Raw genomic sequence first — 12,422 nt, forward strand, 5'->3', positions numbered from 1 at the left:
GACTTTAAAAAAAAAAAAAAAAGAAAAAAATCATCGAAACATCTTAAAAGCAGTCTGTCAATCTAACATTTTCTGTTCATGAATTACATCACAGCTGCTAAGTCCTTCTGCTCTTACTCCTGGGACTGCTCTTTGGAAGCTGGCTGAACTACTCCAGCTCCAGAACACAGAGGAGGAGAAGTCTGGGCCCTGCACTTAGACTCTATGCCTAACTTTCCACTAATGATTTTGGCAAGTTTCTGGCATTAATATAGGCATACATATATGTGTATGACTCAATAAATTTAAACCTAACACCTCAGATTCTGGGTAAAAATCTTAAATTTGCAAGTGACCTTTATTTTTATGGCAAAGTAAAATATATATATAACATTAAAATTGCCTTGATATCTCCCAGAAAATACAGAAAAGTGATTCCCATGCGGTTCCCTGATAAATGCAGTGTCCATACTTTTATGTCTACCACAATCTTGCCCTACTAAAATCCAACAGAAAGGGGGAGTTCAGGTGGTGACTAAGAACAGAAGATGCCTAAGAGTAAAGAAACCAAAACCATCAACAGGATAAGAAATTCTCTGACCAGGGAGTTGTAAGAGTTTGGGTTTATAGCACGGTGGCAGAAAGGGCTAGAAATAGTGAATTCTGGAGAAAGGAATAATTCCAGGATGACCAAAGAAGGCTGCTACTTTAAAGACAGGGACAGTGTATACAATGTGTGACACAGGGGGAAACTATAGACTCTGGTCATGTTTTTTTCTATTCCAGGAAGAAGAAATATTGAAGAGTTCAAGGGCTGATGGAGCCTCTCTCTTGCCTATGGACCCTCCATAGCAGCGCACCCTGTCTTCTTCAGACCTGAACATTTTAGGAGGTTCCTAACTAAGATCTGCCTTTGTACTCACATTCAGAAAATACTCCCCAGGAGAAAAGACACATACCTGCTCTTTGACCTCAATGTTATGCTCCCCTTCCAGAATAAGGGTGACAGCTTGCATAATTTGCTTTCCATGAGTACTCATTATTTTATCTATATGCTGTAAAACAATGGGAAGGCCACGGTTATCATCTGGGAAACGAAAAGCCCACAGAAAGAACAGAAAGCTTCTAAAAGTTAACATTCTATGATACACAGTTGCTTCAAGCAGAACAACACAGCATATAGAACGAGATGCCAAAGAATAGTATTTATTATACTATAAAGCTGCATTTTGCCTTCAAATACGTTTCTGAATGACTTTATTACAAAGAGAACATAGAGTTGGTCTGATAGAATATAGAACTAAAATCAGTGGGAGTGCTCAAGCCCAAAGATATTAAACAAAAAGGAAGCATAAAATTATGGATTGGGGGGCAGACATGGAAAATACAGTATAGGTATTAATACTATCTTGGAGCACAACTGTATGAAGATGATTCAAAAGACAAGCAAAGCACAGAGAAGTAAAATATGACCATGTTTCTTCATCCACCTGAAGTGGTCACCTGACATGGTTGGTCAGGGAACATCACAGAACTACACTGAGTGTGACCCCACCAGCAAAGCTGTGCCTTTTCTATTGACAAATGCCCACTAATCTCCACAATGACATCTCCAGAGGTTAATCCAATAAATGTGGGAGGGGAAGGTATGGGAGTGTCTATGGAACGGCATTAAGAAGAGTTCTCTAAATCCAATCAAGCAGAAGCCTCAGAGATAAATGATTCAGGCAGATGAAAAATGTGGCCAGCAAGCCAAGCAAGAATAAAGTAACAAATCAAGGCAGATATATATTTGGTGCAAAGGGTGGAGAGACAGACAGGATGGGCAGTACAGCAGTGTTGGGCAGGGGGGCTCCCAGAACACCTATGAAGGTGGCAGGTCAAGACATCAACTCCATGCTTCTCTGAAAAGGGGCAACATTTGAGTCATACTCAGAGGTAGATGTTGGGGATTAGAGACAGCAGTGTTGGGTTAGGGACACGGAGGGCTAGCTAATCTGGAAGCCTGGGTGATTTTACTTACAGGCCGAGTAGAAAGGAGATTTCTAAGAAGTCCCAATGTCTTCATCAGCACGTTCAAATCTGAATCTGATAATAACCGGAATAGCTGTTCAGTACTCAAGCTTCGTAAAATATCTGCTTTTATTTTTTGTTCAGCCTGAAATGCCATATTCTGAAAGGATTAAAGAAGTTGCAAGAATCATTTCTATATTTATTTTATTTAATTATATAATTTTTATTTTTGTAGTAATTCTGATAATTTTCAAAGTATAAACAGAATCTGTTAAAATCCTTAAGCATGAGTAATACTATTTTTCTAATTCCTGTTAATTTCCTATATTTCTATTTGTCAAGAGAAGGATAACTGCTACTCTTAGGTATACACCTATAATGATGAATATGATTACTTTCTGGCATGGGCATTTGAAGGTCTTAAGGTTTCTCAGATAAATACAAAATGTATTTATTACTTTTGAGAAGTAATAAATAGATTTTGTATTTATGGTTATCAAGTTGCCTTCCCTGTATTTTAGAAACAATATGACCATTTTTTTAAAAATTATGTTTAGTTGTAGACAGATACAATACCTTTGTTTATTTAGTTTTTTTTTTTTTTAATGTGGTACTGGAGAAGATGGTTATTTCTATTTCAAAGTTCAGATGAAAACAAAGCAGATGTGGAACAGGAAGAAGAGTACAGATTGGGACAGCTTCAGAACCCATTTCCATACTTACTAGCTGTGAGGCCTTCTCCCTCACAATTCATTTAACTTCCTGGAGTCCTAGTTTCCCATTTGTAAGGTAGATATATACCAATATAACTTAAAATAAGAATTAGAGGAAACAAGAGTATCTGGTATACAGCAATTAAATTATAACTACTATAATTATGTTTTTAAAATATCATGTAGGATTACTTCCTTTCCAATTTCAATAAAACTTACTTTAATGATCGTAAGGAAAAAGGGTTGTGTGTGTGTGTGTGTGTGTGTGTGTGTTTCTTTTATTCATACATTTATTCATTCATTTATTGCAGTACTGAAGACTGACTCAGCTCATGGTAGGCAAGTGCTCTACCACTGAGTTATACCTAAACCCTTTTTATTATATTTTGAGATGGGGCCTCACTAAGTTGCCAAGGCTGGCCCTTAATCCTGTGCCTCAGCCTTCTGAGCTGTTATTATGGGTGTGCACTACACTGTCCAGTTGATGTCATAATTTCAAAATCCATTATTATAAATTATTTATTAGAAAATGTTAAATTATTAAGCATTTACGTTCCAAACCTATAATCTTGGCAATTTATTTAATCACTCTGAAAAGCATATGAGGCGATCCGTGTTATTAGCTCAATTCAGGTATTATACAATGTGTACATATTTTAAAACATGTTGTACATCTTAAACACATGCAATTTTTGTCAATTAAAAAATCAGCTGTAAAGTATGATAAGAATACTCAGTCTACTTCATAATGTTGTTCTTTAGAGCAAAGAAGAGAATAAAATACTTTGTAAAGTAGGCAGCTCTCTAGAAATATCACTATATTCATGGTAAAAAAAAAAAAATTTTGTTTTCCCAAGATTAAGTAACTGAAGTTTCAACATCTGTTCACTTTTCATAATAATAAGAAAACAGGCATACTATGGCCAAGCAACTTGCTTACAGTCAAATCTGAAAGTTGAATACCATATCTTCTAGGTTCTAGGTCATTAGAAAACTGGGCCATAATAATAAAAATAAATAATAATAAATAATAATAAAAAATGTAAAACATACCATTAAAGCCCAAATTCCATTCACTCGTAAAGCAGGATTTTCACTCTGGGTTAATCCACAAAGTAGCTCTACAGCTCCTGATTCTAAAATTGGCTGTGATTGCAAAAGTTTAAGAAAAAAAAAAAAAGAGAGAGAGAGAGAGCTTTATAGTCCAATTTGCAAAGTAAATGTGTATATACCCTAGTATTATATAATTTGTTTCCCATTCTTACTCAGTTCCAAGCAAGCTTCAAAAAGGAGGAGTGATACAGCCACAAAAATCACCTTGAGGAGGGAAAGGACACCTTTTCTCTCACAAATATCATCATCATTGTGCCATATTCTTTCTTTGCAGTCCTGACAGACTCTGGAGACTCTGACCGTCTGTACTTCACATACACAGCCTGTGTGACCACCGTCTAGTTACCCACCCTCACTCTCACCACCCTCTGACACTGGCCCTGCCTGCCTCATTTGTGTATGGACTTTGCTGCTTACCATCTAGGATTATGAAGCAGTGGTTGGTTTAGGAAAGAAATATAACAGAACTTAGATAACCAAATCGTCCTCTTTCCAAATAGCCAATTTTATTCCTAAATGCTATGGAATTCATCTTTGAGAACTATTTTCGGGACTACTTTTCAATTTTGTAAGCAAAACAGATTTGTACTTTTATAGTCATGCCACATTTTACACTGAAAATAGCATGCTTTAGTCTGACCACTTACTGTAGTAAGTACTAGGCTGACAATGAGTTTCTTTCTGGCAATTTCTAGAAAAATTCAAAATTTAGAGGATTAAGATTTATTATCACTAATTAATGTTTAAAGGCCATCTGACAAGTGGATTCTAGAAATGTCTTAAGCAATTCAGATTTCCATATTTAAAAGTGCAGTGCCTTGCAAGATGACATTTTTGAAAGAGTAATATACTCTTCTATTTGTACAAATTGTGGTATTTTTTAACATTTTTTCCATAGTTGCTTTATCATCTCTCATTTTGTTCACCTACATCCACATTATTTTATCTTACCATTTGAAATCTGAGTGCACATACCATGCCCTTTACCCTTAATGTGTATTTCCTAAGAAGTTTATTCCCTTACACAATCACAGTATAGTTAACAACTTCAGAAAAGTTAACATTAAATTAAAACAATACTTTTATCATTCTATAGTCTCTATTCCAGTTTTACTAATGGCCCAACAATTTCTTATAGCATTTCCCTCCCTTCCAGAACAGAATCGAGTTTATTTTTAATATTTTAAAAAATGATCATTATTAATGATTCTTTGCCTGAGTTCTTCCACCTAAATTTCCCTAAATAGTGGACCCTAAATATTCTGAAGGTAGATCTGATCATAATCTAGCCAAGACCCCACTACTAGGCAGAGAACATGTTGGAAACTCTGCCCTACTCTTCTGCCTTTCTCTGCTTCCAGTCTCTCCCATTTTGTTCTAAAATTTTTAATAACTGTCTTTGAACCTCCACCTGTCAATACTGCCTTCCTGAAGAAAATCAATTCAACAAAAATGGGACTACTCAAGGAACTGAACAGGCACTTCACAGAAGAAATACAATTGGCCAACAAATATATGAAAAAAATGTTCCACATCTCTAGCAATTACAGAAATGCAAATAAAAACTACACTGAGATTTCGGCTCACTCCATCCAGTCAGAATGGCAATTATCAAGAATATAAGTAATAATAAATGTTGGTGAGGATGTGGGGAAAAAGGTTCCCTTTCACATTGCTGGTGGGGCTGCAATTGGGGCAACCACTCTAGAAAGCAGTACAGAGATTCCTCAGAAAACTTAAAATGTAACCACCATTTGACTGTTATTCCAAACCTCGGCATATACCCAAAATACTTAAAGTCAGCATACCATAGTGACACAGCCCCACCAATGTTTATAGCATCTCTGTTCACAATAGCTAAGCTATGATACTAACTTAGGTGACCTTCAACAGATTATTGAATAAAGAAAATGTGGCACATACACACAATGGAATATTACTCAGCCATAAAGAAGAATGAAATTATGGCATTTGCTGGTAAATGGATGAAACTGGAGACTACTGTGCTAAGTGAAATAAGCCAATCCCCCCAAAACCAAAGGCTAGATGCTTTCTCTGATATGCAGGTGCTAACACACAATAAAGTGGACAGGGGAGAAGTACATTGGATTAGACAAGGGTAATGAAGGAAAGGGAGTGAGATGGGAATAGAAAAGACAGTAAAATAAATCAGACATTAACTGTCCTATGTTCATATAAGAACACACAACCAATGTAACTCCACATCATGGACAACCACAAGAATGGGAAGTTATACTCCATGTATGTATAAGATGTCAAAATATACTGTCATATATATCTAAAAATATTAAGAAGAATTTTTAAAAATTAAAAGAATAAATAAATAAGGTCTGAGATATGTACAAAAACAAAAATGGGACTGCTAAATGTCCAATACACTTGAGTTCATGATTTGGTAGGCCAGATTTTTGTTTTGTTTTAGTGTTAGGAACTGAACACAGAGCCTCATGCATACAAGGCCCAGACACTACCAGCACCAAACCAGAGATATTATAATACAGCCAAGCTGATTTTTTAAGGTTTACCCCTCTACTAATTCTAGTTTTCCCTATTTAAAAAAAAAAAAATACAATTTTGATTAATTTATAAAATGCAGAAAGAGGGGTGGGAAAACATATTCTCTCCTTTCCCAAACAACTGCCATCAATATTAGAAACCAAAAACTTGGGCTGGGGATGTGGCTCAAGCGGTAGCACGCTCGACTTGGCATGTGCGCGGCCCGGGTTCGATTCTCAGCACCACATATGAACGGAGATGTTGTGTCCACCAAAAACTAAAAAGTAAATATAAAAAAAAATAAAAAAAAAAAAGAAACCAAAAACTAATCCTGGTTTACAAAAATGAGTCTTAATTTATTCTTTAGTATAGGTATAGTTTGAAAATAGTCTATTGTTTGCATAATTATTTTTTATACTTGCAGATTAGATTGACTATAAACTGTAATATCTTAATAATTAATTAATTAATTAATGTACTTCTTTATTTATTTTTGAGGTGGGGTCTTGCTATGTTGCCCAGGTTGGTCTTGAACTCCTGGGCTCAAGGGATCTTCCCATCTCAGCCTCCTGAGGAACTGAGACTACAGGCACATGCTACTCTGTCTAGCTTTGTAATGTCTTTTATTTTTTTATTTTATTTTATTTTTTAAAATATTTATTTAATTTTTTAGTTCTTGGCGGACACAACATCTTTGTTTGTATGTGGTGCTGAGGATCGAACCCGGGCCGCACGCACGCCAGGTGAGCGTGCTACCGCTTGAGCCACATCCCCAGCCCATTGTAATCTTTTAAAAAACTGAATATGCTAGGTAGAATAGAAAGAATATTGGGAAATAATAGTCATATTAAAAAATGATCACCTCCATCAAACAATTCAGAAGTAGTTTTTATACCCAATCCATGTATTTCAATGTCAACAACTGTGAAAAGTTAATTTGACTAAGTGCTAGCTGGAACAGGCAACATCATGAAAAGAATATCAATACTAACCTCTTTGCTTGGAGAAAATTCAAGAAGAAGATTACATAACATGGAAGATGCTACTACTAGGATTTCATCTGGTGCATTTTGTAAAACCTTTGGAATAAACAAAAGGATACCATTAATGATTTAGAATCATGGAGGTGAGACCACAGAAGACAATATAAAAATAATTATCTCTAAACTTGATTTCTCACATGGAAGAGACACAAGGTTTAAAATACAACTTATGAAATTCAGAAGTTGACATCTAATGCTAAATTTCACCAAAAGGACAAAAAATAATCATGAATAAAACTTTTAATTAAAGTCCAAGCTTATTCTCTTGCAATTTGCTAACCAACAATTTAAAAAATGGAAAAAAACAAGAGAAATATCAGCAGACCTGCAGATAGATAGCCTCTGAAATATGAGGAACCAAAAAATATCTAAAGCAAATCATTGGTTTTCTTCCAAGTTTTTAATATTAAAATAATACTTTAAAAGTCATAGTTTGAGAGTAATTATACCCACATGTACCCAAATGCACAAAATCTTTCTAGATTACTGCTCATCAGACCGCTTCCCTGGGGGAACTAGACAGAAATCATATAGTGTTCCATTCTGATTTGTATGTCAGAGGAGTTCTGAACTGAGCTTAACTGAGGAGAGTCTCCGAAAATCCACGAATGCCAAACCCAGTCCCAATGGTCTTAGATAAGGGATTGTGAATCTGAAATGGATTTTTGTTGGTGGGAGCCAGCATGTTCCTGGAACAAAGTGTCCACCCAGTGTAGAAAGGCACTGATGTTATAGTTGGAGAATGGGGAGTGGGCAAATCCCCTGAGTTTATAGCTTCTAAGTTAGGTTCAGGCAGCAAAAGGAGAGCAGAGAATGAGGAATATTCAGAAGGGCTGACATATGTCCAATTGAATGAAACAGGGTGAAACTCAGGGAGGAGGGGCAATGGAAGGAAATGGGTCAAGTTCAATGTCACAGATTGCTTAGGTAGGCCAACTGGAAAGCAGAAATTCTGAAAAGTCTCAGAAGGCCCTATTGTGACGATCTTTTAGAACCTCTTGGTGTCCTCTGACAGTTCCTAATTGGGTGGTTACGTACCCAATCCTGTCATTCCTTCCACTTAAATCTTCGGGGTTCACACTGTCCTTATTCCAGGACCTCAACACATAAATCATGTACTCTGCCATCATGAACCTCCCCATAAGAAAGGCTCAGCATGTCAATTTCCAAAGCCTATGGTACCAATTCATCTCTTCTATCTATCTAGTGCTTATCTGTTCACTGGTATGCCTGTCTCATCATACCTGACCCCTCTATGGCAGTCATAAAGGGATCCTTGCTATTTCCTACATATACCACACATAATGTTTCTGCTCTTGCTATTCCTCTCCCTAGAAAATTCTCCTGGTCCTTTTTCCTTCAAAGCCACATCACATTATTTCTTTTTTTAAAAAATTGATTTTATTTTTTAAATACACGACAGCGGAATGCATTACAATTCCTATTACACATACGGAGCACAAGTCTTTATATATAAAGTATATTCATGCCAATTCATGTCTTTATACATGTACTTTGTGTTTTTTTGCATTACAATTCTTATTACACATATATACCACAATTTTTCATATCTCAAGTTTTTATATAAAGTATGTTGACACCTAATTCGTGTCTTCGTACATGTCCTTTGGATAATGATGTTCATCACATTCCACCATCCTTGCTAATCCCCTGCCCCCTCCCTTTCCCTCCCACCCCTCTTCCCTATCTAGAATTCATCTATTCCTCCCATGCTCTCCCTCCCTACCCCACTGAGTCAGCCTCCTTATATCACAGAAAACATTCAGCATTTGTTTTTTGGGGATTGGCTAACTTCACTTAGCATTATCTTCTCCAACGCCACCCATTTACCTGCAAATGCCATGATTTTATTCTCTTTTATTGCTGAGTAATATTCCATTGTATATATATGCCACATTTTTTTTTTATCCATTCATCCAATGAAGGGCATCTAGGTTGGCTCCACAGTTTAGCTATGGTGAATTGTGCTGCTATAAACATTAAGCCACATCACATTATTTCTGCGTGAAGTCTTTCCTGATTGTTTCTGTCACACTTACTCTAACCTAAAGTTTAAGCCAGGGCAAGAGCTCTGTAGTAAAAAATTTTAGTAGCCTCCGTGTCTGAAGGCTTGCTTAGTCTTAAGTAAGTACTCAAAAACAAAACAAAAGAAAAAAACCTAAATAAACAGAAAATTCTTTGAACTAAATGCAAGGGAGATAGATATATATATATATATATATATATATATATATATATACACACATACATACATATAAAATCATTAAAAAGATGAAAGATCAAGGTAACCTGTGGTTCTGTGATAAAACAGAGCTAATATTATTAGCAGCAACCTGCTACTCTCCCAATTCATATTCATTTGCCCTGAATCCCCCCCAACCTTTTTTTTTTTTTTTTAATTGGGTTGGGAGTCCTCAAGAGCAGATCTGATGCCAAAAAAAGTTACTGTTAAAAAATATCCAGGTGAAACTAGAGATCATCCTGTTAAGTGAAATAAGTCAAATCCACAAGGTTAAGGGTTAATGTTTTCTCTCATATGTGGAAACTAGAGAGGAAAACAAAGGTAAGGGTGATCTCCTAAAAATCAAAGGGAGATCAGAAGAGGAAAGGGACCAAGAGTTGGGACATAGACAAGGAGGGGGGAAATGCTCGAGAGAAATGTTGACCAAATTATTTTGTTATATTGTATACATGCACAAATATGTAACAATAAATCCCATCAATTCATACAACTATAATATGCCAATAAATAAATGAAGAAAAAATTCAAAGATTGCCAAAAGACTAAGAACAACCTGTTATATCTGGAAATGGATAATGCTTTTCTTTTTTATAACTAAAAACTACAAGTTCAAAGAGTAATACTCAACATGAAGGAAGATCAGATGAGTAACTACAGCAAATCAGGTTTGTATTTTCCCCCCACACACAAGATGTCAATCTCAGAAACATAGTCTGTAGATTTGTAGATGCTCAAAATATCAGATTCAAGGAGACAAATGTTCAAAATGTCCTACCCAAGTCAGACACACTCCTCGACCCTGGAGTGCCACTGGCTCACTCAGCTCACAAAGCCGTTGTGTGAATGGGTCACTTAATGTCCCTTTCTTCTTACCTTCATTAAAGGTTTCCACACAGCATGATCCTGAAAACTGGTTCGAAGTTGCTGTACAGATCTCGATAAACTGTGCAAACATCTACAAAGAATAATCAAAATTAGCTTTCTAAGAAGCCAAAACTTACTTCTCAAATAAACTGCTTGGCTTTTCACTATTACTAGTGTACATTTCAAGTACATCTATAGAGAGTAAGTCAACTATGTCAGGACACTTCATGGGCTTTGGAGGCTGGGTTTTCTGTTAGGTGATGTTACACACTGTATGAATTCACCTGAGCATACTTTCCAGTAACATTTGGATTCTGTGCTTACTTGGTGAAGGACCGGAGAGGAAACAAGTTAAACACACAGCAAAAGATGTTTATTCAGACCATTTAAAGCTCATACCTGACGGCAGCTAACCGCACCTTGACACTAGACTCAGACAAGCCAGTCACAATTCGGTCCATCATATTTTCAGTCTCAATGATCTGGAGAAAAAGGTTAATGCTGCATAAATAACAACATGAAGGTGACAAACTTCAGTGCTTGTAAATGCAAGTATGTTAATGTCCATTAAACTTTCATGTTTTTGGTAAAAGTTTTTACCTCTTGAACAATCATCTCGCAGTAAGGGAAGGCAGCTCATCAGAAAGGTAGGGCTAGCCCACTAAGGACAAGCCAGGATGAATGACGGGCATAGGGGCAGGTTATGTTTCTTTATTTTTAAAGACAATTAAAAAAATTAAATGGTATTAAGTATTGCAGAGGTGTTGCATAAATAACCTTGGGGGGAAAAAAAGAGAGGTATAACTAAATTCCTATTAGGTAAGTTCCTGCCAGAGAAAGATTCTAGAAAATCATAGTTCACACTCAGTCTTCAAGAAGTGAAATTTATCATTTTTCTGACAGAGTCACCCTGTGGTTACTTTCTTACCATGACCATTGAAACAAAGTTAAGTATCTGGAAAAGCATCATTTGCCATCTTTCACTATGGCACCAACTCCTGCTGTATCACCCACGATGCAAGTCAAGCTCCAATCATGAAGCTTTATTCTTTTTACGATGGACTACAATTTTCCTTCAAGTAATGTACAGAGCCAAAATAAAGTATTCAGAGGAAATGAAGTTTAACTTGTGTGGGCACATGGAAAAAGAATAAAGTGTTAATGCCATCACAAAAAAGATTAACAAAAACAATGAATATTTGTTGAGGACTTCTACGTGCCAGGCATTGTGCTAAACGTGTTATATCATCTAATTTAATCCTCAATGTCTTGTGAGCATTATCATGATTATTCCCATCCACACATTAGGAAATTGAGGATTCTAGCTAATACAGTTTTCCTGGAATCAAAGTGCTAAACCCAGGCATCTGACTCCAGAGTCCATATGCTTAGCCATACCTGTTATTCTGTCCTGGTTAGAGAAATAGTTCTATATTTATCAGGTATTGCCAGTATGGGAGTCATATTTCCATTAATGGGAGTCATTATCTTGCCTGGCAGAATACCAAAGATCTTAACCCTAGCCACACAGAACAACCTCCTAAAGAGCTTTAAAAACAAAAAGGAAAAAAAAAATCCTTATGTTCAGGTCACACCAATTAAATCCTTTTCTCTGGGGTGAGGCCCAGGAACCTGTATGTATGTTTTTTAAAAAAGTTCCTGAGTTTGGTGGAACCAATGTTGAAGATCACTGATCTGGAGTAAAATCTGGAGGATTCTGAAGCCTGATTTCAGAACAGGCAAGGGTGGGAAACCTCAGGATCTTCCAAGCCAAACAGGAAGACTGCAGGAAATAGAAATGAAATTAACATTGACCAGGAAGAAGAATATCTACTATTCAAAACAGGGAGCCACACGTTAGCTGTAGGTTCAGAACAGTAGTTTTCATATAAGTTCCCAAAGTGGCCAAAGTACATG

General features: G+C 36.3%; 2 protein-coding genes across 5 annotated transcripts in view; one reads left to right on the forward strand and one right to left on the reverse strand.

Annotated features, from left to right (window-relative positions):
- The window catches only part of Nme9 (NME/NM23 family member 9), a 43,170-nt gene extending 41,161 nt beyond the window's left edge, over positions 1-2,009 (forward strand). Inside the window, exon 12 of the mRNA XM_048794110.1 lies at positions 766-2,009. Within this exon, the coding sequence (XP_048650067.1) occupies positions 766-797 (32 nt within the window). The 3' untranslated portion in view covers positions 798-2,009. The remainder of the gene's footprint in view (positions 1-765) is intronic.
- Armc8 (armadillo repeat containing 8) overlaps positions 1-12,422 on the reverse strand; it is a 99,174-nt gene that overhangs the window by 15,866 nt on the left and 70,886 nt on the right. For all 4 annotated transcript variants that reach the window (XM_015487006.2, XM_048794101.1, XM_048794100.1 and 1 more), the window contains 6 exons: positions 10,905-10,987; positions 10,515-10,596; positions 7,328-7,414; positions 3,759-3,851; positions 2,003-2,152; positions 939-1,034 (listed from right to left, as the gene is read on the reverse strand). In XM_015487006.2, coding sequence (XP_015342492.1) covers positions 939-1,034; positions 2,003-2,152; positions 3,759-3,851; positions 7,328-7,414; positions 10,515-10,596; positions 10,905-10,987 — 591 coding nt within the window. The remainder of the gene's footprint in view (positions 1-938; positions 1,035-2,002; positions 2,153-3,758; positions 3,852-7,327; positions 7,415-10,514; positions 10,597-10,904; positions 10,988-12,422) is intronic.

This window comes from Marmota marmota, unplaced genomic scaffold (assembly GCF_001458135.2).
Source record: "Marmota marmota marmota unplaced genomic scaffold, marMar, whole genome shotgun sequence".
Lineage (NCBI taxonomy): Eukaryota > Metazoa > Chordata > Mammalia > Rodentia > Sciuridae > Marmota > Marmota marmota.